The sequence below is a fragment of the Bos indicus x Bos taurus genome, chromosome 16 (assembly GCF_003369695.1).
Source record: "Bos indicus x Bos taurus breed Angus x Brahman F1 hybrid chromosome 16, Bos_hybrid_MaternalHap_v2.0, whole genome shotgun sequence".
In the NCBI taxonomy this organism is placed as follows: Eukaryota; Metazoa; Chordata; class Mammalia; order Artiodactyla; family Bovidae; genus Bos; species Bos indicus x Bos taurus.
In genome coordinates this window covers 57,035,796-57,062,479 of record NC_040091.1, presented here as the reverse complement: position 1 = coordinate 57,062,479, position 26,684 = coordinate 57,035,796, and the positions used below count along the sequence as shown (strand labels likewise).

General features: G+C 42.8%; 1 protein-coding gene across 1 annotated transcript in view; it reads right to left on the bottom strand.

Annotated features, from left to right (window-relative positions):
* PAPPA2 (pappalysin 2) overlaps positions 1-26,684 on the bottom strand; it is a 317,947-nt gene that overhangs the window by 249,818 nt on the left and 41,445 nt on the right. The window contains exon 3 of the mRNA XM_027565412.1: positions 16,140-17,211. Within this exon, the coding sequence (XP_027421213.1) occupies positions 16,140-17,211 (1,072 nt within the window). The remainder of the gene's footprint in view (positions 1-16,139; positions 17,212-26,684) is intronic.

The window sequence follows — 26,684 nt, the reverse complement described above, 5'->3', positions numbered from 1 at the left end:
CCTGGAGAATCCCAAGGACGGGGAGCCTGGTGGGCTACCGTCTATGGGGTCGCACAATATCGGACATCACTGAAGCGACTTAGCAGCAGCAGTAGCAGCAGCAAATCCTGGTAAATTAAGGAGCAAGTCACAAGGACATATCGTATAGCACATGGGGTGTAGCCAATGTTTTATAGTAACTATAAATGAAGTATAACATTTAAAAAAATTAAGATGCAAGTTCACAATTAAAGGAAAAACAAAAATGGTCTCCATACTCCGGTTCTTTGCTTCCTCCACTCATCCCCCTCTTTCCCTTCACCATCCAACCCTCTTGATCTCCCTTGCCGTTTCTCCCTGCACACCACCCTGGCTTGGGTTAATGATTTACTCATTCTTCAAGGCAGAAGAATACTGCCTTCTCTGGAAAAATGATATGGCTTTCTCAGCCCATGCATCATTGGAATTTTTCCTTATTTCCCAACCTCTGCTGTGGCAACTGCAGTGAAGCATGGGCACACTGCTCTTTGTCCTTTTAAATTGGGATTTGCATGCTGTTCTCCATGCCAATTGCAAAGAGAAGAGCTACTTGGTCACCAAGCCAGCCGCCTGCCAGGGCATCCAGCCATGGACACCACAGACTCAGTCCATTCTAATTTCATGGGAGTCACGTTACCCAAAGTCATGGCAGTTCTGGGCTTTATTCTTATTCTAAACTTTACTTCACGTCTTATTTTTCTCAATATCCCTATTTTTCTCTTTCCCAGTCATCATGTATTCCACCAATGGTTGCATTATATGAAACTATTAAACCAGATAAGCACATGGCCACATAGATAAGGGAATCCAGTAAGGAATCTGTGGCTTCAAATCTTTCCTTCTCAGCCCCCAGATAGTTTTGAGACAATGGGGTGAAGTAGACCATGGAATGAAATGAAGACACTGAGGCAGATTCACCTTCATCTGCTACCTAGCAGCTTGAGTAGTTAGGTGCAGTTGGGAAAAGAATTAAAATTATTAAATTAAAAATAAAATAAAATAATTAAATTTAAAATAAAATACTTGATCCACTCAAATTAATTGCATAAAGATGCTGTGATAGTTCCCTAAGAACTCTAAACACAGGATGGACCATGACTCCATAGGCCATTTTCACTCTGTGTTCTTTCCAAAGCTACATGTGATAGATTTTTTTTTCTATTATATTAAAATCTATGGAAAAGAAGTAGACCAAACTATTGAACAAAAGAGGTAGATTTAGATGTAATTATAAAATGTATTTAACTAAAAGTATTATGCTCCACATGGAGTCAGTCTGAAAAACTGTTCTTCCAGTATTATACTGTGAATACCAATTGATGATGTCCCATTTTCATTATTAATGGTTAGGTCATTGAATAAATGGCAACTATTATTACAGTTGTTACCCTAAATCTTATACACGTTCGTGCAAGCTCAGTCATGTCTGACTCATTGTGACCCTGTGGACTGTAGCCTACCATGGGATTTTCCTGGCAAGAATATTGGAGTAGGTTGCCATGCCCTCCTCCGGGGGATCTTCCTGACCCAGGGATAGAACCTGTATCTTCTGTGTCTCCTGCATTGCAGGAAGGTTCTTTCCCACTGAATCACCAGGAAATCCCCTTATACTATGTGATAGTTGCTGATTCTCAGTTTACCTTGAGCCTCTGCTTAGCATACTCCCCACTCTGATCTCTATTACCCAATTGAGTGCTTCCACATAAATGATTTTAGAATGATTACTCTGATGCAGGAGTTAACTGAGTTAATTTTTAGGTTAGGATGGAGAAAAACTAAAAATAGAAAGACAAGTCAGTTGATGCAGAAGTTTGGCTTTAGGGGGACCAAAGATGACTAGAGATAGCACTTAGCTGAGTGACTTCACTTCCACTTTTCACTTTCATGCATTGGAGAAGGAAACGGCAACCCACTCCAGTGTTCTTGCCTGGAGAATCCCAGGGACGGGGGAGCCTGGTGGGCTTCCGTCTATGGGGTTGCACAGAGTCAGACACGACTGAAGTGATTTAGCAGCAGCAGCGGCAGCATTACAATTATATTCATATGTGTTTGTTTCTCCCACCTGCACTCATTTTCAGACAAGAATCATATCCCTAGAGCCTGGTACTGTGTCTAAAACATAGTTGTTGTTCAGTCGCTAAGTTGCATCTGACTGTTTGCGACCCCATGGACTGTAGCCTGCCAGGCTCTTCTGTCCATGGAGTTCTCTCATCAAGACTACTGGAGTAAGTTTGCCATTTCCTTCTCCACTAAAACACAGTAGCCACCTAATAAACATTTGTTAGAAACAATGAATTAATGAATGAGTAGATGAATGAATAGAATGAATAAGATATAAAAGAGGCCGTTGTGACTTCTTAAAAAAACACATGACTATTTAGGCTTATTCCTTAGTCAAGTAGGGAAAAGTTAAAAATCCACATCTGAAGGGAAACAGGGCCATTTTACCATCTTGCTCATCATTACTCTCTTCCCCAAACTTTGGATGTCCTCCAGGTTGCTGGTGTTCCTCATAAAACCTGCTGCCCAGAACTAAGCCTAGGCTCCAGATAGAGCCTGATCAGGACTCAGAGCATCTCTTCCAGTCATCTGAACACTTTATCCCTTTTTAAGAAAGCCCCAAATTGTTGGCACACTTTTAATGGCCACATCACACTTTTGATTCATACAAAGCTTATGCTTACAATTATGTTCACATTGTAAGTTGGTGATGCCATCCAGCCATCTCATCCTCTGTCATCCCCTTATCCTCCTGCCCCCAATCCCTCACAGCATCAGGGTCTTCTCCAATGAGTCAACTCTTTGCATGAGGTGGCCAAAGTACAGGAGTTTCAGCTTCAGCATCAGTCCTTCCAATGAACACCCAGGACTGATCTTTAGAATTGGCTGGTTGGATCTCCTTGCAGTCCAAGGGCCTCTCAAGAGTCTTCTCCAACACCACAGTTCAAAAGCATCAATTCTTCGGTGCTCAGCTTTCTTCACAGTCCAACTCTCACATCCATACATGACCACAGGAAAAACCATAGCCTTGACTAGATGGACCTTTGTTGGCAAAGAATTGTCTCTGCTTTTCAATACGCTATCTAGGTTGGTCATAACTTTCCTTCCAAGGAATAAGCGTCTTTTAATTTCATGGCTGCAATCACCGTCTGCAGTGATTTTGGAGCCCAAAAAATTAAAGTCTGCCACAGTTTCCTCATCTATTTCCCATGAAGTGATGGGACCAGATACCATGATCTTCATTTTCTGAATGTTGAGCTTTAAGCCAACTTTTTCAATCTCCTCTTTCACTTTCTTCAAGAGGCTTTTTAGTTCCTCTTCACTTTCTGCCATAAGGGTGGTGTTATCTGCATATCTGAGGTTATTGATATTTCTCCTGGCAATCTTGATTCCAGCTTGTGCTTCTTCCAGCCCAGCGTTTCTCATAATGTACTCTGCATAGAAGTTAAATAAGCAAGGTGACAACATACAGCCTTGATGTACTCCTTTTCCTATTTGGAACCAGTCTGTTGTTCCATGTCCAGTTCTAACTGTTGCTTCCTGACCTGCATACAGGTTTCTCAAGAGGCAGGTCAGGTGGTCTGGTATTCCCATCTTTCAGAATTTCCCACAGTTTATTGTGATCCACACAGTCAAAGGCTTTGGCATAGTCAATAAGGCAGAAATAGATGTTTTTCTAGAACTCTCTTGCTTTTTCCATGATCCAGCGGATGTTGGCAATTTGGTCTCTGGTTCCTCTGCCTTTTCTAAAATCAGCTTGAACATCTGGAAGTTTGCAGTTCACATATTGCTGAAGCCTGGCTTGGAGAATTTTGAGCATTACTTTACTAGCGTGTGAGATGACTGTAATTGTGTGGTAGTTTGAGCATTCTTTGGCATTGCCTTTCTTTGGGATTGGAATGAAAACTGACCTTTTCCAGTCCTGTGGCCACTGCTGAATTTTCCAAATGTGCTGGCATATTGAGTGCAGCACTTTCACAGCATCATCTTCCAGTATTTGAAATAGCTCCACTGGAATTCCATCACCTCCACTAGCTTTGTTCATAGTGATGCTTTCTAAGGACCACTTGACTTCACATTCCAACATGTCTGGCTCTAGGTGAGTGATCACACCATCGTGATTATCTGGGTCGTGAAGCTCTTTAAGAAATTATGCATGTCAGGAGTCTCCAAGAAGTAAAGATGAAAAACCAGCTTGCTCTACCCAGAGTGTTGGCACCAGTTGAGTGATGTTGCCTTGGAACCCTGAGGCGCCCTCCCTGTCATCCTGTTTTTTGGCCACAGTTGCTTAAATTCAAAGCTGGCCAGAAACCTATGATTTCTAGCCTGATGTGTAGAGATGAGTTAGGCCAAGTCACTGTTGATTATCTGCAGAATTTGAGCAACAATTTGCAAGAGGCTGAGGCAATTAGCAATTGGATATGAATCTTAAGACTCAATGAGATAAAGCAGGAGCCACAGAAAGCTGAGTTGTTTTAAACCAAAGCCATACGAGAATAGGAACTACGAGTAATCCAGCAAACTAGGACCAAGGAGTGAATGGTGCAGATGCACTAAGATGCAGAGAACCTTGCAGAGAAATGAAGCACAAAACCTGCCTTAGTCCCTAGCAGCCTTGTAGCTCCAGTCCATTTGTAATTGTACAAAAAATCCTTTTTTTTTTTTTTTAAGCTAACTTGAGTGAATTTCTGTTTTTTACCACCACAAAAGCTAAATGTTTGGTAGGAACTTGGCTAATCTCTGACATCACCTCAAAGAGGCCATTACCCATTGAAGGGCTCTGCACCCCTTTCGGAGAAGGCAATGGCACCCCACTCCAGTACTCTTGCCTGGAAAATCCCATGGACAGAGGAGCCTGGTAGGCTGCAGTCCAGGGGGTCGATAGGAGTCGGACACAACTGAGCAACTTCACTTTCACTTTTCACTTTCATGCATTGGAGAAGGAAATGGCAATACACTCCAGTGTTCTTGCCTGGAGAATCCCAGGGACTGGGGAGACTGGTGGGCTGCCGTCTATGGGGTCGCACATAGTCAGACACGACTGAAGTGACTTAGCAGCAGCAGCAGCAGCACCCCTTTGCAGAGTCTGCTCTTTCTCTCATTCACTGTCTCTCCAGCTAATGAGGATGCATCTTACTTCCTGGCTACTTTAATTGACTATTTCTCTGATTATAAACTTTACTCCATGTTTCATAGTTTCAGAGCCATCTGGGAGTTCAGTCACTCAAATAATGAGACAATGAGTAAAATGGCTTCCCAGGGGTCTTTCCTCATGGCTCAGTTGTGAAGAATCCACCTGCCAATGCAGGAGACATGGGTTCAATGTCTTGTCTGGGAAGACTGCATATGCTGCAGGCTAACTAAGCCTGTGTACCACAACTACTGAGCCTGTGCTCTAGAGCCCGGGAGCCAGACTATTGAAGCGCACACATTCTAGGGCCCGTAAGCTATAACTACTGAGCCCATGTGCTACGACTACTGAATCCACATGCCTAGAGCCTGTGCTCTGCAACAAGAGAGGCCACTGCAATGAGAAGTCTGTGCATTGCAACCAGGGAAAAGCCCTTGAACACCAGCAAAGACATGGTGCAACCAAAAATAAAATAAATAAGCAAAATTGTTTTTAAAATGGCTTACAGCCTTTCCCTCAGCTAATACATTAACTTTTCATGGGTATCTTTAGTTATTTCACTTACATCTGAATATGGCAATCCTACCACAGTAAGGGAGCCAGCAGGAAGGATGGCTAGAATATAGATTCTGAATACCCGTCTTCCTTCAATACAGAGTAGCATACTCTACCCTTCCCAAACCCTTGCCCAACACTGTCATTTCCCCCATGTCACTGATTTTGCATTCATATATATGTAAATTCATTTAAAAAATATCAATTGAGTGCTTCCTATGTTACAAGAACTATGAATAAACAGCCTAAAGTTTTGTACAAGAGACAAATAACAATGGACAATGATAATGCATGAATGCATGCACACTAAGTCCCTTCAGTCGTGTCCAATCTTTGCCATCCTATGGACCATATTTTGCTGGGCTCCTCTGTCCATGGGATTCTCCAGGCAAGAATATGGCAGTGGCTTGCCATTTCCTTCTCCAGGATCTTTCTGACCAAGGGATTGAGCCTGAGTCTCTTAAGTCTCCTGTATTGGCAGGTGGGTTTTTACCACTAGTGCCACCTGGGAAGCTTACGTAATTATAACATTGTGTGGTAAGTACATACTCAAGGAGTTGGCAAACTTTCTCTGTAAAAGGCCAAATAGCAAATATTTCAGGTTTTGTGGGCCACACAGTTTCTGTTGTAACTACACAACTCTGCCACATGAAAGCAGTGATAGACAACATGTGAATAAATGCATGTGACTTCATTCTGATAAAAATTAATTTACAAAAACAGGTCCTTAGATAAATTTAGTCCACAGGACATAGTTTGCCAACCACTATATGAGGATAAGAATATTCGTTTATTCAACAGTTATTTCTTGAACACTCATAGCATTTGTTTTTCTAAGTGCTAGGGTAAATAATAACTCAAATATACAAAAACTCTCTCTCTAATGGAACTTGCATTCTAATAGAGAATATGGACATTAAGCAAAAATTAAAAATATGTAGCCTGTTAGTGTCAGATTCTAAAAAGAAAAATAAAACAGAGAAGAAATCACGAAGAGTTAGAGGAATTGGGATTTTAAGTGAGGTCACCAGGAAAGGCTTCACTAGAAGGTGACTTTGAAAAAAAGCCTGGAAGGAAGTGGGAACACAAGCCATGTAGGAATCTGGAGGATGAACATTCCAGCAGAATGAAAAGTCACTGAGAAGTTTATGCAGCAGGAGTGTGTCTGTTAAGCCAAGGGACAATGAGAAGGCCACTATGGCTGGAATGGAGCACACAAGGGAAGCCTGGTGGGAGATGAGGCCACAGAGTAACTGGTACCAGACCAGTGAGGGCCCGGTCGGTCACTGCACTGCTGTTGGCCTTGACTCTGAGTGAGCTGGGAAGCTGCTGCAGAATCCGGGCAGAAGAATGACTGGACTGAAGTGTAGTCTACTAGGGTTACTCTGGCTGCTATGTTAAAAACAGACCCGGGCGGGGCAGAGGTGGTGTGCAAGAGCAAAAGTGGGGAGACCTCTTAGGAGACTATTGTAATAACACAGGTGAGAGACAATGGGACTAGAGCAGAGTGATGGCAATAGGGGATGAAGAGTGGTACGAATGAAATGTGTGTGTGTCTGTTAGTCGCTCAGTCGTGTCCAACTCTTTGAGACCCTATGGACTGTAACCCACCAGGCTCCTCTGTCCATGGGGTTTCCCAGGCAAGAATATTAGAGCAGGTTGCCGTTTCCTTTTCCAGGGGATCTTCCCAACCCATGTCTCCTGTGTCTCCTGCATTGCAGGCAAATTCTTTACCCACTGAGCCATTGGAGAAGCCCATCTGAAAGAGGGATCAAATGAGATAAAATGGCAACCCACTCCAGTACTCTTGCCTGGAGAATCCCATGGACAGAGGAACCTGGAAGGCTTCTAGTCCATGGGCTCACAAAAGTCGGGCATGACTTAGCGACCAAACCAACCTCTATTTGAGGACAGAGGACTATTCCTAGGAAAGAGGGAATGACATGGGAACTGGACTTAAAAGTAGGAATTAGCCAAGCATCAAGAGAAGAGAATCAGGTCTACTGCTGCAGATAGAGCTCCTGATGAGAAGTGAGAGATATGTGAGGGTTCAGAAAATAAGTGAGTCAGCATCTTCCTCCTGAAGGTGAAACAAATCTTCAGAAAAACCCATGATGGCCAAACTACATATTCCATCCACTCCCCAACCTACTTCTCTGCGACTTCCATTCAGTCACTAAAGTAAAATGCAAACAGAGTTCCTAGAGGGGGAAAAAAAGGAAAACATGTGTAAGTGTGCAGCTGTCTTTCAGATTCCTAGGCTTAAATTCTAAGAAAAGATCCCTAAGTGAAATCCTCTGAGACAGACTGGCATCTGGCCAGGGTACTAGGGCCAGAACCCCAGCTCCTAGGAAAATACCCAAGTATCTTGAACAACTGAATGTGTTTGGAGACCAGGGTCTCTCCTAAAATTTTTCTAAGAGGAAATATTTTTAACCCAGACATACCACAAGGCTCTCTCACAAGTCGGCCTATTTGGCTAGAAAATAGCCCCGAAAAGGAGAAAAACAACCTCTCCCCACTCACCTGGGGAGAGAGATTCACTGAGCCAGCTAAGTGAACAGAAAAATTGTGGATATGATTTACTCCATAAAATAGTACCTATTGAAACTATGGAGAAATTGGCCTGTAGGAAAGCAACTGAGAGACATTTCTATTTGTTAGTATACTTTCTGAGCTTACCTGCAAGTTATTCTCCTATTCCTTCCCTTCTATTCCCTTTGCCAGGTAAAGTGCGTATGAGAAGGTGAGATTTGTTTCTTTAGAGTTTGTGTGGCCTCTGCATATTGCAGTAGAGAGGTTCAGAGGTTTTCTTGCTGTTTAGTTTTAAAGTTTCTCCTTCATTTATTTTCTCTCTGCCCTCTTCTACCCCCTTACACTTATTTTCCCCATCCATGTTTTTTTTGGCTACAGGGAACTTTGAATCCCAACTTCAAAAGAAACCTATAATGAAGCCTGGCTGATGTTTAACAGATCTGCCTCTGTAGGGGCCCAGTCCAGCCGTTCCTTTGGCTCAACAGCCACAGAAGGTGAGTGAGCAAAGCACAGCTAAACCAGAGCACCCAGCTCTGTGCAGCACCCATTTCTCCACCTGTTCCCTTGGATGTCATGTGCATCTGCCCTCCTGTCCTGAGATACACATCCAAGAGCATGCAACTGCAGGCACCACTCTCTGGCATGCTCCTTTAGGGCACCTCCCAGTCCACCCTCTTGAGGACCTGTTTAGAGGGAAGTGGACCATGCTCTGGGGCTTCCCCAGTGGTACTAGTGGTAAAGAACCTGTTTGTAAATGCAGGAGACACAAAAGACGTGGGCTTGATCCCTGGGTTGGGAAGGTACCCTGGAGGAGGGCATGGCAACCCACTCTAGTATTCTTGCCTGGAGAATTCCCATGGACAGAGGAGATAGGTGGGCTACAGGTTATGGACTTGCAAAAGAATAAGACATGATTAAAGCAACTTAGCACAAACGCAAGTCTGGACCATGCTCTAGCATTGCTATATACAATAGTCTTTCTGCCCTCAAACTCCTCACCATCAAAACTCAGGCAATGAGGCAGAGGAGAGACAATGAGGCACCAAGACACAGAGACCTCAGCCCACCACAGGCATCAGTAAACAAATGCATGCCATCGTCATCCCATTGTCTGCTTCAGAGCATAGTGACACTAGGTGGCTAATGACTCGCTTAAACTATGCTCAGTCATTTATTTTTACTTGGTGATTGTCCTCCTCCACATGATAATAGAGTGATGAAATCTGACAGAAACCAAAGCAAAGAGGTAAACGCGATGTTCTAGATTTGGTTGGATACTAAACTCATGTGAAAAGGGGAGGGAGAATGAGGGATGGAAAGTAGATTCAGCAACAAAGCACCCTTCATCTCTGGGACATAATTTTAGAGAGAAAAACAACAAAAATAAATCATGACCAAAAAAGAAGCTGCAGACCGCAAAGGTCAGGAAAGCTGGGTTTCCCTTAGGGCATAGACATTCCCTTCGCTTGGCTTTCTAAGATGCATCATAGGGAGTAGCCAACGACATTTGGGATTTTACTAAAGAGGACTTTCAAGCCCTCTTTCCCACAGCAATTGTAGACCCTCTCTTAGGGTAGCTACGATGTAGAAATAGACATCTGGCCTATGTAGCCTTCACTTTCCACAAGCCAAGTTTCTCTATCTTGGTAATTCTGCTCAACTGGCTGGGTAATGTTATCTATAATTCATATCTCCTTCTGACCAGTCCCAAGTCTGATAAATACTCTGCCTTTGATAGGTGCATCTGGGTTACAGATGTTTGGTGTGGGAGTCCTCAGACTCCCTCCTCATCTCAGAGCCTTTGGGAGAGGAACTCCTTTGGGCTACATTTCTGGTTTCTTGCTGTGGGTGGGGGAAGAGGGAACACTAAGTAGGATTGGAAAAATGAAGAGGATTGTTCATAGAGCCATCACTGTGCTTGCATGTTAGTGATCTGTCTGTAGATGTGTCCCCCACTTTCCAACCAACGCTGTGAGTTCCTGAACAGAGGGATTCTGTGCCTGACACACTGTGCTCCTCAAAAAATGTCTGATAAAACATTTGTAGAAGTTGGGTTCTTCAGAGTCACAGAATAAAGGGACTGTGAACTTGAGCACTGTGATTTAATTGTAACAATACAGATGCTATGCCATGCCTTGCCGTGTGGTACCTGAATGCTTAGTCGTGTCTGACTCTCTGAGACGCTTTAAAGGATAGCCCACCAGGTTCCTCTGTCCATGGGGTTTTTCCAGGCAAGAATACTGGAGCAGGTTGCCATTTCCTTCTCCAGAGAATCTTCCCAACCCAAGAATCAAATCTATGTCTCCCATGTCTCCTGCACTGAAGGTGAATTTTTACTTGCTGAGCCATCAGGGAAGCTCCATAGAGATGCTGCTGCTGCTGCTGCTGCTGCTAAGTCACTTCAGTCGTGTCCAACTCTGTGTGACCCCATAGACGGCAGCCCACCAGGCTCCGCCGTCCCTGGGATTCTCCAGGCAAGAATGCTGGAGTGGGTTGCCATTTCCTTCTCCAATGCATGAAAGTGAAAAGTGAAAGTGAAGTCGCTCAGTCGTGTCCAACTCTTCATAACCCCATGGACTACAGCCTACCAGGCTCCTCCGTCCATGGGATTTTCCAAGCAAGAGTACTGGAGTGGGGTGCCATTGCCTTCTCCGAATAGAGATGCTAGATACTGGTAATTTAGTTCAGAGACAACCACTAACTCCACTAAGTCATAGGCCCTCATAGAAATCCAGAGATCTACATCTCTGTGAATCCAAAGTCCTTTCAAACAATCTAAGCTATGGCACAGAAAAGCAGTCTACACTCTATGTTCTGCTTTTAGTGGGTCAGACTGGATTTAAACCTGGGTATTTAGATAAAATTATTAAACCCCTCCACTAAGATATGAGCACTTGTTCTATGTATTCTTTATATTTGTCCCTTTGCTTGTCTTACTGTGTCTGGCATATCAGAGAAACTTGATAAATAATTGTTTTTCAAAATATGGTTCCTGCCAATAAGAGTTATGAAAAACATTCAATGTTTTTAATAATAAAAATTTAACACAAGAAATACAAAGCAGAGAAAGTGGAGTAGAATAAAAGGTCTGTACATGAAATAAGTATAAGGGAACTGAGGAAAAAAAACCCACTGTCTTCAGGATTCTCCCCCTAAAAGAAGAAATTCACAAATAAGTATCCTTTTTTAAATCATAATAATAGGGCTATAAAAGTGTGTTTCTTATTGTGAATAAGCACTATGCACTTGAGAAAATCCACCAGCATGAAAGACAGATCAGAATTAAGAGGGGAAAAAAAGGAAAAATAAAAGTTGACTACAGATGAATCAAATATACTGCACCAGGAAAAAAATTCAGAATTCATCTTACTTTTAGCCTCAGAAAATGGCTGCACCCTTAAAAACAGACTAATATAGAAAAATCAGAGTAAAGTCTTAAATATATGATTGCTAAGATTAAAAAAAAATTCAGCAGAAGATTTAGAAGATAAACTCAAGGAAATCTCCAAAAAATAGAACTAAATAACAATGAGATAGAACATATAAGAGAAAAAGGACAGAATAAATTCAGATCATCCTCAGAAGGTTCAGAGGGGAAAAAGAGATCAGAGAATTAAGAAATATCAACCTAATAATTTCAGAAAATTTGCTAGAGATAAGGATGGCATCACTCAGTGGACATGAGATTGAACAAGCCTCGGAGATGGTGAAGGACAGGGAAGCCTGGCATGCTGCAGTCCGTGGGGCCTCAAAGAGTCGGACACGACTGAGTACTGAACAACTGATCAACAACAATGACGACAACAAGAGGCATGTGTCCAAACTGAAAGAATCATTGAATATCAACAAAAGAAGAATGAAAGGCCAACCCTTCCAAAAATTATCATAAAATCCCTAAAGTAACATGGCTAAAAATCCAAAATGATTTTTAATAGGAAAAAAATTCACCTCTAAAACACATAATTATTAGAATAGAAGCTAGAGACAATTAATGAATTTCTTCAAAAATTTAAGAGAAAATATTTCCCAACTCAAATTTTACACCAGGACAAACTATCCGTTTTGGGTAAAGGCAAAATAAAAGCATTTTGAGAAATGCTTTTCTGGAAAAGTTATCTAAAACATCCTTTCTTAGAAAGTTACTTAAGGAGGTTTTCCAGGAAAAAAATTAAGCTTTAAATTAAGAGATATTCATGCAATTGAGGACACAGTGACTCCAATCCTCCCAAAAAATCAGTGATGAGAAATTTCAGGATAACAACTGTGCAGCAGAACTAAATATAACTGGTGAAGTCGGAAGAGGAGAGAAAAGTGGAATGAACTGGAAGGGAGAGCTCCAGAGGAGTGTTAAAAAAATTAAAAGACACTTTCTATAGATCTATTTATCTATTCTATAGATATGATAAAGCATTTGAAAATGAAGACATCAAAAAGGAAGGAAGATAGAAGGGAAGGAGGAAATAGAGACTCAAGGGATAGGGTCCATGTGTATGGGGAAGTGGAAGAGCTATGCCAGAAAGAAAGCATAGTAATAGAACAGAACCTTGTTCTGCAACCAAAGAAAAATATTTTATAGTCACAATATTATAAATATATATAACTGAGCCAACTACAAACAGTAAAATTAAAACATTAATTTTAAAATATATTAAAAAATGCAGATGCAATGTGGGAGTAAAGTAAAACTCTCATCGTTATAATAAAAGCAAGTCATAATATTTAAAACTAATGTTTAAACATAATGTTTAAAATGGATGAAAATAAGTTGATCCAGTGGTTCAGACTCTGCACTTTCACTGCCAAAGGCGTCGGTTTGATCCCTGGTCAGGGAACTAATGCAAGCCATGTGCATGTTCCCTGCCAAAATTTTTTTAAAAATAAAATAGATGAATCAAGTAATATAAATATAATGTTTGGATATTACCAAAAAGGCAAGTAAAATAATTAAAGATAGGAGTAAGGCTAGAGAGTAGAGAAGGACGAGGAAGAGTTAGGCAGAGGATTGCCATTCCTTATTTTTTGGTACAGTTGTCTTCAGTACATTTGATATTTTAACCAGGGACATTTATTTGGGCTTCCCTGTGGCTCAGTGGTAAAGAATCTGACTGCCAATGCAGGAGACTCAGGTTTGATCCCTGGGTCAGGAACATCCCCTGGAGAAGGAAATGGCAAGCATTCTAGTATTCTTGCCTAGGAAACCCCATGGACAGTGGAACCAGGTGGGCTATAGTCCGTGGGGTCACAAGAGAGTCAGATACAACTTAACAACTAAACAACAACAACCAAAAAAGTATGAATAGTTCCTTTTATTCCGTAAAGCAAGTTTTGCATCTAAGGGTAAGAAAGTTTGAAACACATCTGGGTCCACAGATAGAAAAGGATAAGTTACCATGGCAACTCTGAAGGAGTAAGGTGAATAAGTTATAAACCCCTGGGTACTAGCAGTGGCAGTAAGGATTCAGAGATAAGGGGCCACTCTAAGGAGAAAGATGCGTAGGTACCATGAAAGACATCTCTGTCAGTCAAGGCAGTGTGTTGTTATAATGAGCTAGTAGACAAATGAGAACAAGCCAGATTTGCCTGGAGAGCTCTCTGGAGATCCTGAGTTGGCAAACACTGTTGCTAGTGAGGTTTAGCTTCTGCTTAAGGTTATCAAAATCTAAAAACCAAACCCAAACAGAATCTTTCTTATGCAAATATTTCTGGTAATATGATCAGTTCCCTGGGTATTATTATGTAAACAAAGGCTTCCCATCTGTCAGTTCTAATAATGATAATAACTAATGTTAGTTTAGAACTATTTTTGTACTAGGAAAACTTTAGAGTTACCAAGCACTTTCCTGTACCTTGCTTCCCTGGTGGCTCAGATGGTAAAGAATTTGCCTGCAATGCAGGAGATCCGAGTTCAATGGGTCAGGGAGATCCCCTGGAGAAGGGAATGGCTACCCACTCCAATATTCTTGCCTGGAGAATTCCATGAATGGGCTACAGTTGTAAAGAGTCAGACACGACTGAGTGACTAACACATTTCCTGTACCTTATTTCATTTGCTTCACAAAATAACCCAAAGATATAGGTAACACCAAGTATTACTGCAACCCTTGTTTTACAGACAAGACATCTGGGTTTCCAAAAGTGACTTGTACAATTTACATAGCTGGTTAAGTAACAAGGGCTCTGGAATTCAACTCTGTTCCCTCTTTGCAAATCTTACCGTTTTGACATCACATGTCTGAGATATAGGAGAATCTATTAATTGGTTCTAACCACCCACACACAGGGGCATCAAGAGGACTGCCCACACACAAGACCACGAATTACCACACAAATCGTGTCCAAAAAATTCAAAGGCAGCCATTCAGGTATTGGGTGGAAACTGATATCCAATCCTCCCACCTCCCACCAACATAACACCCTAGCTCAGGTGTGAGGCATTTTATATTTCATACAAAGGTACAAGTTATAAGTAGGGAACCCTTGTCCATATGCACAAATCAACAAGTTTACCACTATCTCTATCCTTTCTTAACTCCCTCTAATAGTCCTCAACCCTGGCATCAACCATCAAGCAGAAATCCTCCTATTGGCTTCTGTCTCACAACAGATGACACATCAGATTCATTTATTCATTAAAATAAACATAAAATAGACAACTATGTTTCAGCTGCTGCTCTAGGCACTGGGAATGTAACAAGAACTGATATTCCAGGCCAGGGAAAGACAAATCAACAAGTGCACAAGAAAAACACCAGAGGTGAGAAGTGTTATGGAGATAATTTAAATTAGTTGACATAATAGAGATTGACTAATCAACTTAGATTGGGTGATCAGGAAAGGTCTCGCCAGGAGGTGACATTTAAATAGATTTTGGAATGACAAGAGAACACTCACCAAGGGAAGATTAAGGAAAAGAAGATTCCAAGGTGAAACAGCTAGTGCAAAGCTCTGGGGCAGGGACAAGCTTAATGTGTGCCATGGAACAGACTAGAGTCTGCGAGGCTGTGTAGTGTGGGTGTGGAGAACCAGGCTGGGGTGGGAGAGAGGCTGGAGAGGTAGACAGGGTTCGTGATCCAGGAGACAGGAGTGGGGCTCGGGTTTCATTCTAAGTGTAGTAGGAAAACATGTAAGGAGGCAAGTGACCAGATCTGATGCACCTTTCCAGTGGGATTGTTCCAAATACTGTGTGGAGAATGAAATTTAATGGAGCAAAAGAGGAAGCCTGCAATTGTGCTTAGATGTGAAACATCTTAGGTTCATAAAGCTGCTGAACTGCTCAGTCCACGTCACAGACTAAGCACACATGGGGCCTCCTCATGAATTTGCACTACTTTGCTGGAAACCAAAGACTGTGAAAAGAATGGAAGTGAAAGTGTTAGTCGATCAGTCATGTCCGACTCTTTGCAATACTATGGACTGTAGCCTGTCCATGCAGTTCTCCAGGCAAGAGTACTGGAGTAGGTTGCCATTTCCTCCTCCAGCGAGTCTTCCCAACCCAGGGATCAAACCTGGGTCTCCTGGCTCCTGTATGAGTGCTGTCTATCAATGTATACCCCGTTTGTTCTCTGCAAAGATGCCCTGGCTTCCTTGGACAGATAAAGTCATTCAGCTTCCCTGTATCTCAAGCACCTGGTGTATGTGCGGCTCACACCACATCCACAGTTGTGTGCTTCAAAGAAACTGAGTTTGTAAGGGTCGTGTTTTCATCTTAGTCATCCGTGTGTCCCTAATTACCCAGCACAGCATCTAGTACTTGATGAAAGCTCACCGATATCTGGTGGAGTAGATAATTGTTCTATTTGGAGGTTGCGTGAACACTCTTTTGTTTCCAGAAGCCAAAAAGATAAAATGACGTCAGGAATGCACCCTCCAAGCAGGATACCCCCTGGCCCCGGTCCCTTACCTCCTGGGTGAGTCAGGGTCAAAGCAGGTCTTGCGCACCTCGGCCACGTCTGGGTCACAGCAGTCGCCCTCGTCAAAGTCGTTCAGCATGTTGTTGCACCCCACATGGCAGCGCCCGTCCTTGCGATTCCAGGGGTAGCACCGGCCCCGCAGGCGGCAGTCACCCCCATCATAGCCCGTGAGTGGGTGCTCGCACTCGGGGTCACAGTGGTCGTTGCCAATTTTGCTGGGCTCACAGTTCAGCAGCACGATGCGGTGGCGCAGGGTGGAGTTTTGGACGCGGTGGACGCTCAGCTGCCAGCTGATGTTGTAGCGGCTGAAGGCGTCATTGAGCACCTCGTGCTGCCGACGGATCTGCTCCTCACTCACCGTGGGGTTCAGACCCTCGTCGTCATAGATGTTCACCAGCCGGTAGCGGATCACCTTCTCTCCCCGGAGGGGCCAGTGCCCATTGTACTGAGAGATCAATTCCACATTGTCACATGCTGTCTGCCCACAGAGCGGGGGCTGCAGAGGGGACAGAATCTCAGGCTCTGACTCAAAGCCCTGGAGAACCTCAAGCCGTGGGTACTTCCCATCTCTAAAGGGGACCCACTGTTCTTCCAGGGGCTCAAAACTGGCGGTCAGTAGCAGGGTGGTCAAATCCTCCACCTCCATTGGCTGCTGAGGACTGTGCTGAAGGTGGCTTTGTGAGCGGGCTGTCGACCAGAAGACCAGGATGCCCAGGTGTCCACGGAAAGAGTGCCCGTCTTCTGAGCTGTCCCCCCCAAGGAGGAGAGAGCGACAAGATGCCATGAAGGGGCTGTTCAGGGGACCAGACTGATCTGGACTACTAGCCACCTGAGTGCCATCCACATACAAGGCCATGCGCTGTCCATCGTAAGTGGCTGCCACGTGGGTCCACTTGCCCGGTTGGTAGCGACTGTGGCCCATCACAGTGGTGGCTTTCTTCACTCGATCGGTGCGAAGAGAGAAGAAGAAGCGAGCATCTCGCCTTCCCACATCCTTCCCTGAGCGGATCCCCAGGGCCCAGCCCTTGTCACTGATAGCGTGGGAGCAGTTATCAAACACACCTGGGAAAGAAGGAAGAGTCGAGGGAGAAATACCAGATGCAAAAGGGATGGAGAAAGGGAGAAGAAAACCCGTATAAATAGCAAGAATGTAGGTTTTTAATGGGAAAAAAAAATTGATACAGAGTCCCCACCTAAGATGCTTGTCCAGTACCCCATATTAGATGTTCTGGCAACAACTTTCCCCAAAGGAATTTAATTTGAGATTCCATCCAATTTAACGCATTCCAGTATTTTTAAATAACCAAAATGGAAGCTGGAAGGGGATTTGTCACAGTGCAAGTGACAAATATCCTCACTACTTTGTCACAAACATTTCTCATGCTGACTTCGCATCCATGCCTTCTTCTCTTTCCACTTCCTTAGAATTCACAAGGGCCATTGTAGTTTTTACAAAATATAGTAATCTACCCCCCAAAAAAGATTTTTTTTCTATTGAATATTGAAATGACGAATCCTGTGGGGAAAATAAGAAGACTGTAACATCCTAGACATGTTATTCCCTCTGATGCCTAAGGGCAAGAACGCCCATCTGAAGTGAACAGGTGTTCCCCTAAGTAAGCAAAGGAGTATTGCCCCATGGTCCTAGACTATAAAAACCTAGTCAAACTATAAGAATAATTGTTCTTATGACCCATAATGCCTACCACAGTGCAGAAGTGGAATCTTTCCAGATAAATGAAGCTCCTTACCACATGCTGCCTTAGCATCATATTCATTGCAGGCCCAGGACTATGAAGTCCCATAAACAAAGCAGAGAATTCCTGTAGATAACTATATCACTAAGAATTTGGCAGCAGGAAGGAGTAGTCATATGTGACAGATGAAAGAGGAAGCCTCAGACAATATGGAGGCCTCGAATGTTCCTGGCAAAGCCATCTGCAGTTATGAGTTCACCACCTCCTCCCAGTACCTCTTCCTGTACATAGGCAGAGTCTATGTAGTTAAACAGTCTTGTAATTTACGTAGAGGTAGTACATTCACACAGGAAATGCTTAGTAAATACTGCTTTAAGAATGAATGGATAATGGAAAAGTTGACTGGCCTTTAGATAGACACAGGAAGCTAACAAGAGTCATTCTTCCCCAGCCCCCGACACACCCCCCAGGCAAGAATTTTACTTATTCCTCTCAACTTCTACGTAATGCACTCAAATGGTACTATCCTATGGAGAGTCTGAATTTTAAAGCCATGAGTCCCCCCATTCTAATCGCAGGCAAGTATCAAAAGTAGCTATGCTTTCATAAAAGGATAGATTATCTTCTCTTCTGTCTCTGCTGCTGCTGCTGCTAAGTCGCTTCAGTCATGTCCGACTCTGTGTGACCCCATAGATGGCAGCCCAACAGGCCCTGCCGTCCCTGGGATTCTCCAGGCAAGAACACTGGAGTGGGTTGCCATTTCCTCCTCCAATGCATGAAAGTGAAAAGTTAAAGTGAAGTTGCTCAGTCGTGTCTGACTCTTAGTGACCCCATGGACTGCAGCCTACCAGGCTCCTTCATCCATGGGATTTTCCAGGCAAGAGTACTGGAGTGGGGTGCCATTGCCTTCTCCCCTTCTGTCTCTAGTATAAATCAATAACTTGTGTTTTAAAAAAATAAATGTTCTTTTTAACAAAGGCAACTCCTCCCCAATCTAGTAATTCTACCAATTATACTTGCAAGTGAACACTAGGAGTAATAAAACGGTGATATTCTGGTTTTGTATTGAGAAAGTCAATTCCTAGGCAGGTTGATAAGAAGTCTAGAGGTCCCTGAGGAGAGAGAGGTCTGGGGTTCTTGAGGAGGAGGAAAAGACAAACTTTTTTTTTTTCCTCTACATTCATTTGTCTTAGTCACATAATTTTTTTTTTTTTTAAGCCTGAAACTGATGATTACACAACAAAAAACTCAGTTTAAACTCTGTACTGCTGCTGAGGCTGCTAAGTCGCTTCAATCATGTCTGACTCTGTGCGACCCCATAGACGGCAGCCCACCAGGCTCCCTCGTCCCTGGGATTCTCCAGGCAAGAACACTGGAGTGGGTAGCTATTTCCTTCTCCAATGTATGAAAGTGAAAAGTGAAAGTGAAGTCGCTCAGTCGTGTCCGACTCTAGCGACCCCATGGACTGCAGCCCACCAGGGTCCTCCGTCCATGGGATTTTCCAGGCAAAAGTACTGGAGTGGGGTGCCATTGCCTTCTCCTGTACTGCTGCTGCTAAGTCACTTTAGTCGTGTCCGACTCTTTGCAACCCCATGAATCGCAGCACGCCAGGCCTCCCTGTCCATCACCAACTCCCGAAGTTCACTCAAATTCCCATTCCTATTTGGAACCAGTCTATTGTTTCATGTCCAGTTCTAATTATTGCTTCCTGACCTTCTTGAGAAACCTGATATCTTAGAATGTATATTATGGGAGTGGGTTTGGTAGGATCTTTCTATTACTAAGTTCTAAGCCTGTTATCCTAAAATGTAAATTGTGGGAGTGGGTCTGGTAAAATTTTCACAAACTTGAGACATTCTTTTGATTTACTGTAATAATTAATTAAAAAGTATATAACTCCATAGCTAACTCTAGTGAGGGGGGTATTCTCTGTCCCTCTTCTGATGTCTGTGTTAGAAGATTTCTCTGTCCCTTTTATGTCCCCGTGCCAGGCTGCGACAGCACAGGAGCGGCCAAGAGGAGCTACCCCACGTCCGAGGTCAGGGGCAGTGGCCAAGAGGAGCAACCCCACCTCCAAGGAGCAGTGGCTGCAAGCAGGAGAGCCAAGAGGAGCTACTCGATGTTCAAGGTCGGGAGGGGCAACTTGTCCAAGATAAGGAGCAGCATCTGTGCTTTGCTGGAGCAGCCGTGAAGAAGCACCCCAGGTCCAAGGTAAGAGAAACCCAAGTAAGATAGTAGTTATTGTGCGAGGGCATCAGAGGGCAGACACACTGAAACCATACTCACAGAAAACTAGCCAATCTGATCACATGGACCACAGCCTTGTCTAACTCAATGAAACTAGCCATGCTGTGGGGCCACCCAAAATGGAAGGGTCATGGTGGAGAGGTCTGACAGAATGTGGTCCACTGGAGAAGGGAATGGCAAACCACTTCAGTATTCTTGCCTTGAGAACCCCATGAACAGTATGAAAGGGCAAAATGATAGGATACTGAAAGAGGAACTCCCCAGGTCAGTAGGTGCCCAATATGCTACTGGAGATCAGTGGAGAAATAGCTCCAGAAAGAATGAAGGGATGGAGCCAAAACAAAAACAATACCAAGTTGTGGATGTGACTGGTGATAGAAGCAAGGTCCGATGCTGTAAAGAGCAATATTGCATAGGAACCTGGAACGTTAGGTCCATGAATCAAGGCAAATTGGAAGTGGTCAAACAGGAAATGGCAAGAGTGAATGTTGACATTCTAGGAATCAGCGAACTAAGATGGACTGGAATAGGTGAATTAACTCATATGACCATTATATCTACTACTGTGGGCAGAAATTCCTTAGAAGAAATGGAGTAGCCATCATGGTCAACAAGAGAGTCTGAAATGCAGTACTTGGATGCAATCTCAAAAACGACAGAATGATTTCTGTTCATTTCCAAGGCAAACCATTCAACATCACAGTGACCCAAGCCTATTCCCCAACCAGAAATGCTGAAGAAGCTGAAATTGAATGGTTCTATGAAAACCTACAAGACCTTTTAGAACTAAAACCCAAAAAAGATGTCCTTTTCATTATAGGGGACTAGAATGCAAAAGTAGGAAATCAGGAAACACCTGGAGTAACAGGCAAATTTGGCCTTGGAGTACGGAATGAAACAGGGCAAAGGCTAATAGAGTTTTGCCAAGAGAACACACTGTTCATAGCAAACACCCTCTTCCAACAACACAAGAGAAGACTCTACACGTGGACATCACCAGATAGTGAACACCTAAATCAGATTGATTATATTCTTTGCAGCCAAACATGGAGAAGCTCTATACAGTCAGCAAAAAAAAAGACTGGGAGCTGACTGTGGCTCAGATCATGAACTCCTTATTGCCAAATTCAGACTTAAATTGAAGAAAGTAGGGAAAACCACTAGACCATTCAGGTATGACCTAAATCAAATCTCTTATGATTATACAGTGGAAGTGAGAAATAGATTTAAGGGACTAGATCTGATAGATAGAGTGCCTGATGAACTATGGAATGAGGTTCGTGACATTGTACAGGAGACAGGGATCAAGACCATCCCCATGGAAAAGAAATGCAAAAAAGTAAAATGGTTGTCTGAGGAGGCCTTACAAATAGCTGTGAAAAGAAGAGAAGTGAAAAACAAAGGAGAAAAGGGAAGATATAAGCAACTGAATGCAGAGTTCCAAAGAATAGCAAGGAGAGATAAGAAAGCCTTCCTCAGCGATCAATGCAAACAGAGAGGAAAACGATATAACAGGAAAGACTAGAGATCTCTTCAAGAAAATTAGAGATACCAAGGGAATATTTCATGCAAAGATGGGCTCGATATAGGACAGAAGTGGTATGGACCTAATGGAAGCAGAAGATATTAAGAAGAGGTGGCAAGAATACACAAAAGAACTGTACAAAAAAATATCTTCATGACTCAGATAATCACGATGGTGTGATCACTCACCTAGAGCCAGACATCCTGGAATGTGAAATTAAGTGGGTCTTAGAAAGCATCACTATGAACAAAGCTAGTGGAGGTGATGGAATTCCAGTGGAGCTACTTAAAATCCTGGAAGATGATGCTGTGTAAATGCTGCACTCAATATGCCAGCACATTTGGAAAACTCAGCAGTGGCCACAGGACTGGAAAAGGTCAGTTTTCATTCCAGTTCCAAAGAAAGGCAATGCCAAAGAATGCTCAAACTGCCACACAATTGCACTCATCTCACATGCTAGTAAAGTAATGCTCAAAATTCTCCAAGCCAGGCTTCAGCAATATGTGAACCATGAACTTCCTGATGTTCAAGCCGGTTTTAGAAAAGGCAGAGGAACCAGAGATCAAATTGCCAACATCCACTGGATCATGGAAAAAGCAAGAGAGTTCCAGAAGAACATCTATTTCTGCTTTATTGACTATGCCAAAGCCTTTGACTGTGTGGATCACAATAAACTGTGGAAAATTCTGAAAGAGATGGGAATACCAGACCACCTGACATGTGTCTTGAGAAACCTATATGCAGGTCAGGAAGCAACAGTTAGAACTGGACATGGAACAAAAGACTGGTTCCAAATAGGAAAAGGAGTATATCAAGGCTGGGTATTGTTACCCTGCTTATTTAATTTATACGCAGAGTACATCATGAGAAACGCTGGGCTGAAAGAAGCACAAGCTGGAATCAAGATTGCCAGGAGAAATATCAATAACCTCAGATATGCAGATGACACCACCCTTATGGCAGAAAGTGAAGAGGAACTAAAAAGCCTCTTGATGAAAGTGAAAGAGGAGAGTGAAAAAGTTGGCTTAAAGCTCAATATTCAGAAAACAAAGATCATGGTATCTGGTCCCATCACTTCATGGGAAATAGATGGGGAAACGGTGGCAACAGTGGCTAACTTTATTTTTCTGGGCTCTAAAATCACTGCAGATGGTGATTGCAGCCATGGAATTAAAAGACGTTTACTCCTTGGGAGGAAAGTTATGACCATCCTAGATAGCATATTGAAAAGCAGAGACATTACTTTGCCAACAAAGGTCTGTCTAGTCAAGGCAATGGTTTTTCCAGTGGTCATGTATGGATGTGAGAGTTGGACTGTGAAGAAAGCTGAGCACCAAAGAATTGATGCTTTTGAACTGTGGTGTTGGAGAAGACTCTTGAGAGGCCCTTGGACTGCAAGGAGATCCAACCAGTCCATTCTGAAGGAAATCAGCCCTGGGTGTTCTTCGGAAGGAGTGATGTTAAAGCTGAAACTCCAATACATTGGCCACCTGATGTGAAGAGTTGACTCATTGGAAAAGACTCTGATGCTGGGAGGGATTGGGGGCAGGAGGAGAAGGGGATGACAGAGGATGAGATGGCTGGATGGCATCACCAACTCAATGGACGTGAGTTTGAGTGAACTCGAGGAGTTGGTGATGGACAGGGAGGCCTGGCGTGCTGCAATTCATGAGGTTGCAGAGTCAGACACAACTGAGCGACTGAACTGAACTGAAGCGTGTCACTTGCCAAAATCTTATAATTGCAATTCTGAACATTTTAACTTATTATCCTTAGAACCTATATTCTAGTAGCAACAATTTAATTGTTTCTACTTAGTTAATCTCATTGTTTAGTCTCTGAGTTGTATATGACTCTTTTGCAACCCCGTAGGACATACTCCCACCAGGCTTCTCTGTCCACAGGATTTCCCAGGCAATAATCCTGGACTGGGTTGCCATTTCCTTCTCCAGAGGATCTTCCTGACCCAGAGATTGAACAACATCTCCTGCATTGGCAGGCAGATTCTTTACCACTCTGCCACCTGGGAAATCTATTTAACCCAAGATCAGATCAGACCAGTCACTCAATCGTGTCCGACTCTTTGTGACCCCATGAATCGCAGCGCCAGGCCTCCCTGTCCATCACCAACTCCCAGAGTTCACTCAGACTCACGTCCATCGAGTCAGTGATGCCATCCAGCCATCTCATCCTCATTTAACCCAAAGGAAGCTATTAAAATTATTATAATTATAGTGTGTCTAAGATTTTATCTCTAACTTCTTGACACACTACACAGAAGATGGAATTTTCTTATTAGTTCTGATTAATCTAAATTTTAGTAACTCTATTATTAATATAAAGGATTTATTGGCCAAGGGTATTAAAATAGTTCTAGTTGGGAGTTGTAGGAAGTATATAGAGGTATTACTTTTTAAATGATTATGAAAGTAATGATTCTTTACTTTCATTTAATAAGATGTCCAAGCAGTATATGTGAAACCTCACTAGGTACCTGGACAACTGCATTTTACTTGCTATATTACCACTTTTCATATTTCATCTATAGGAAGAGGGTAAATAATTGGTGAAGCATTGCCTTGCACTCATTCCAGGAAAAAAAGAAGCATACTTAACAAATAGCATTTTCTAATCCAATTACTGTGAACTGAACATGTGTATTCCCCACCACCTCCCAAATTCATTTACAGGAACCCTACTGTCTCATGTAATGATATTTGGAGACAGAGCCTTTTGGGAGGTTATTAGGTCATAAGGGTGGTGCCCTCATGATGGGATTAGTGTCCTTTTAAGAAGGACAGAGCTAGCCCCTCTCTCTGCTCTCCACTATCTGAGGATACAAGAAGACAAACATCTGCCAACCAAGAAGAGGATTCTCACTGGATACCAGATCTGCTAGTGCCTTCATATTAGATTTCCTTGCCTCCAGAACAGTGAGAGATTAATTTCTTTTGTTTAAGACACCCATTCACCTAGAGGGTAGGATGGGAGGAAGAAGGGAGGCTTGAAAGGGAGGGGGTATATATATAATTATGACTGATTCACCTTGCTGTTTGGCAGGAACCAAGACAACATTGTAAAGCATGTGCATGCATGCTAAATTGCTTCAGTCGAGTCCGACTCTGTGCGACCCTATGGACTGTAGGCTGCCAGGCTCCTCTGTCCATGGGGAATCTCCAAGCAAGAATGCTGGAGTAGGTAGCCATTTCCTCCTCCAGGGGATCTTTCTGACCCAGGGATTGAACCTCTGTCCCTTACGTCTCCTGCACTGGCAGGCAGGTTCTTTACTACTAACGCCACCTGGGAAGCCCTTGTAAAGCAATTATCCTCTGATTTAAAAAAAAAAAAAAAGACACCCAGTTATGGTATTTTTGTTATAGCAGCCTAAACGAAGACATCACTATCCTCAACACTAGCTGTGGATCAGAATCACATGTGCTACTTTCACAAATACAGATTCTTGTGAAACCATGTTGAGATCTGCTGATATTCTATATTTACAAAACAAGTCAAGCTTTTCCCTGCAGCTCAGTAGGTGGAAATGCAGAAGACAGAAGCTGGGGGTCTTAGAATTTCCACCAGTGGAAAAGCATTAGAAAATTTGTTATTAATAAGTTAAGTCAGACAGGAAAGTGGAAATAGCATCTGAGATTCTTTTAAACCATTTATTTAAGGACTAATATCAGATCAAGTATTTTAGGTTTGTCTGAGGTCTCTACATAACCATAGTGCATTCTTGCTCATTAACTCTGGAAACTAGTGGAATGAAAGGCAGTTAAAACAAACAGGTGTCTGTTATGAAGTGTACTGATATAATGCTGTTAGAGAAGATGGTTAATTGGTTGTCTAGGACTGGTAATTAATTAGAGTTTTTATTATCTATAATTCAACTCATATTTAAGACTGCTGAAATGGAAATAAATGCCCCCTGTTCTCACTAAAAAATCTATTATTCCCAGAGAAGAAACTGTGGCCCTGAAGAACAGTATGCTGACATCTCTCTGAGAATCACTGCCAGCCACACCAATCTCTTTCATGAGATCACGAGTGTGTCCTTCTGGGGATTTTCAAAATTTCCAAGGACAAAGTAGATAAATGCTTCTAGCCCCTGCATTTTCTATATTCTCATAGTCTGTAGGGGTGATAATCTGTTCCTCCAATCTGTGTGATATTGAATGGAAAAGTATCTGGTTCACTTCTACCTTGAGACTGAGTAAGCCAGACTACAGTTAGACCAGAATTGCAGTCTGTGCTCAGAAAAACACAGATTTACCCCAACGGTGAACCTCTGACCTGGAAGTGCTCTGCTTCACCCCCTGTAGCTGGTGGGAAGAGGATCCTGCTTTGTCGCTTGGGGCAGTCACCCCATGAAGCCTCAAAGGATTTGCATTTCCTCTCACTATCTTACTCCTTCTGGAAAAAGAAATTCCACTTGGAATTAGTCCTTTAGGCTCCTCAAACGTTTACTGAGCATCTTATGCATGCCAGCCATATACATTCTTCTTAGTTTGGAAATAAAGGTAGTTTTTGCCCTTCAGGAGTTATAGTCTCATGGGAGAATGAGCAACATAGGAGATAATTTTAATATAATATCAGAACTAAGCACAAGAAATACATAAAACCCTCTGATGAAATAAGATGAAAAGACAACCCTCAGAATGGGAGAATATAATTGCAAATGAAGCAACTGACAGAAGATTAATTTCCAAAATATACAAGCAGCTCATGCAGCTCAATATCAGAAAAATGAACAGCCCAATCAAAAATTGGGCAGAAGACCTAAGCAACAGATGGTCAACAAACATGAAAAGATGCTCAACATCACCCATTATTAGAGAAATGCAAATCAAAACTATAATGAGGTATCACCTCACACCAGTCAGAATGGCCATCATCACTGGATGCTTGGGGCTAGTGCACTGGGACGACCCAGAGGGATGGTATGGGGAGGGAGGAGGGAGGAGGGTTTAGGATGGGGAACACATGTATACCTGTGGCGGATTTATTTTGATATTTGGCAAAACTAATACAATTATGTAAAGTTTAAAAATAAAATAAAAATTTAA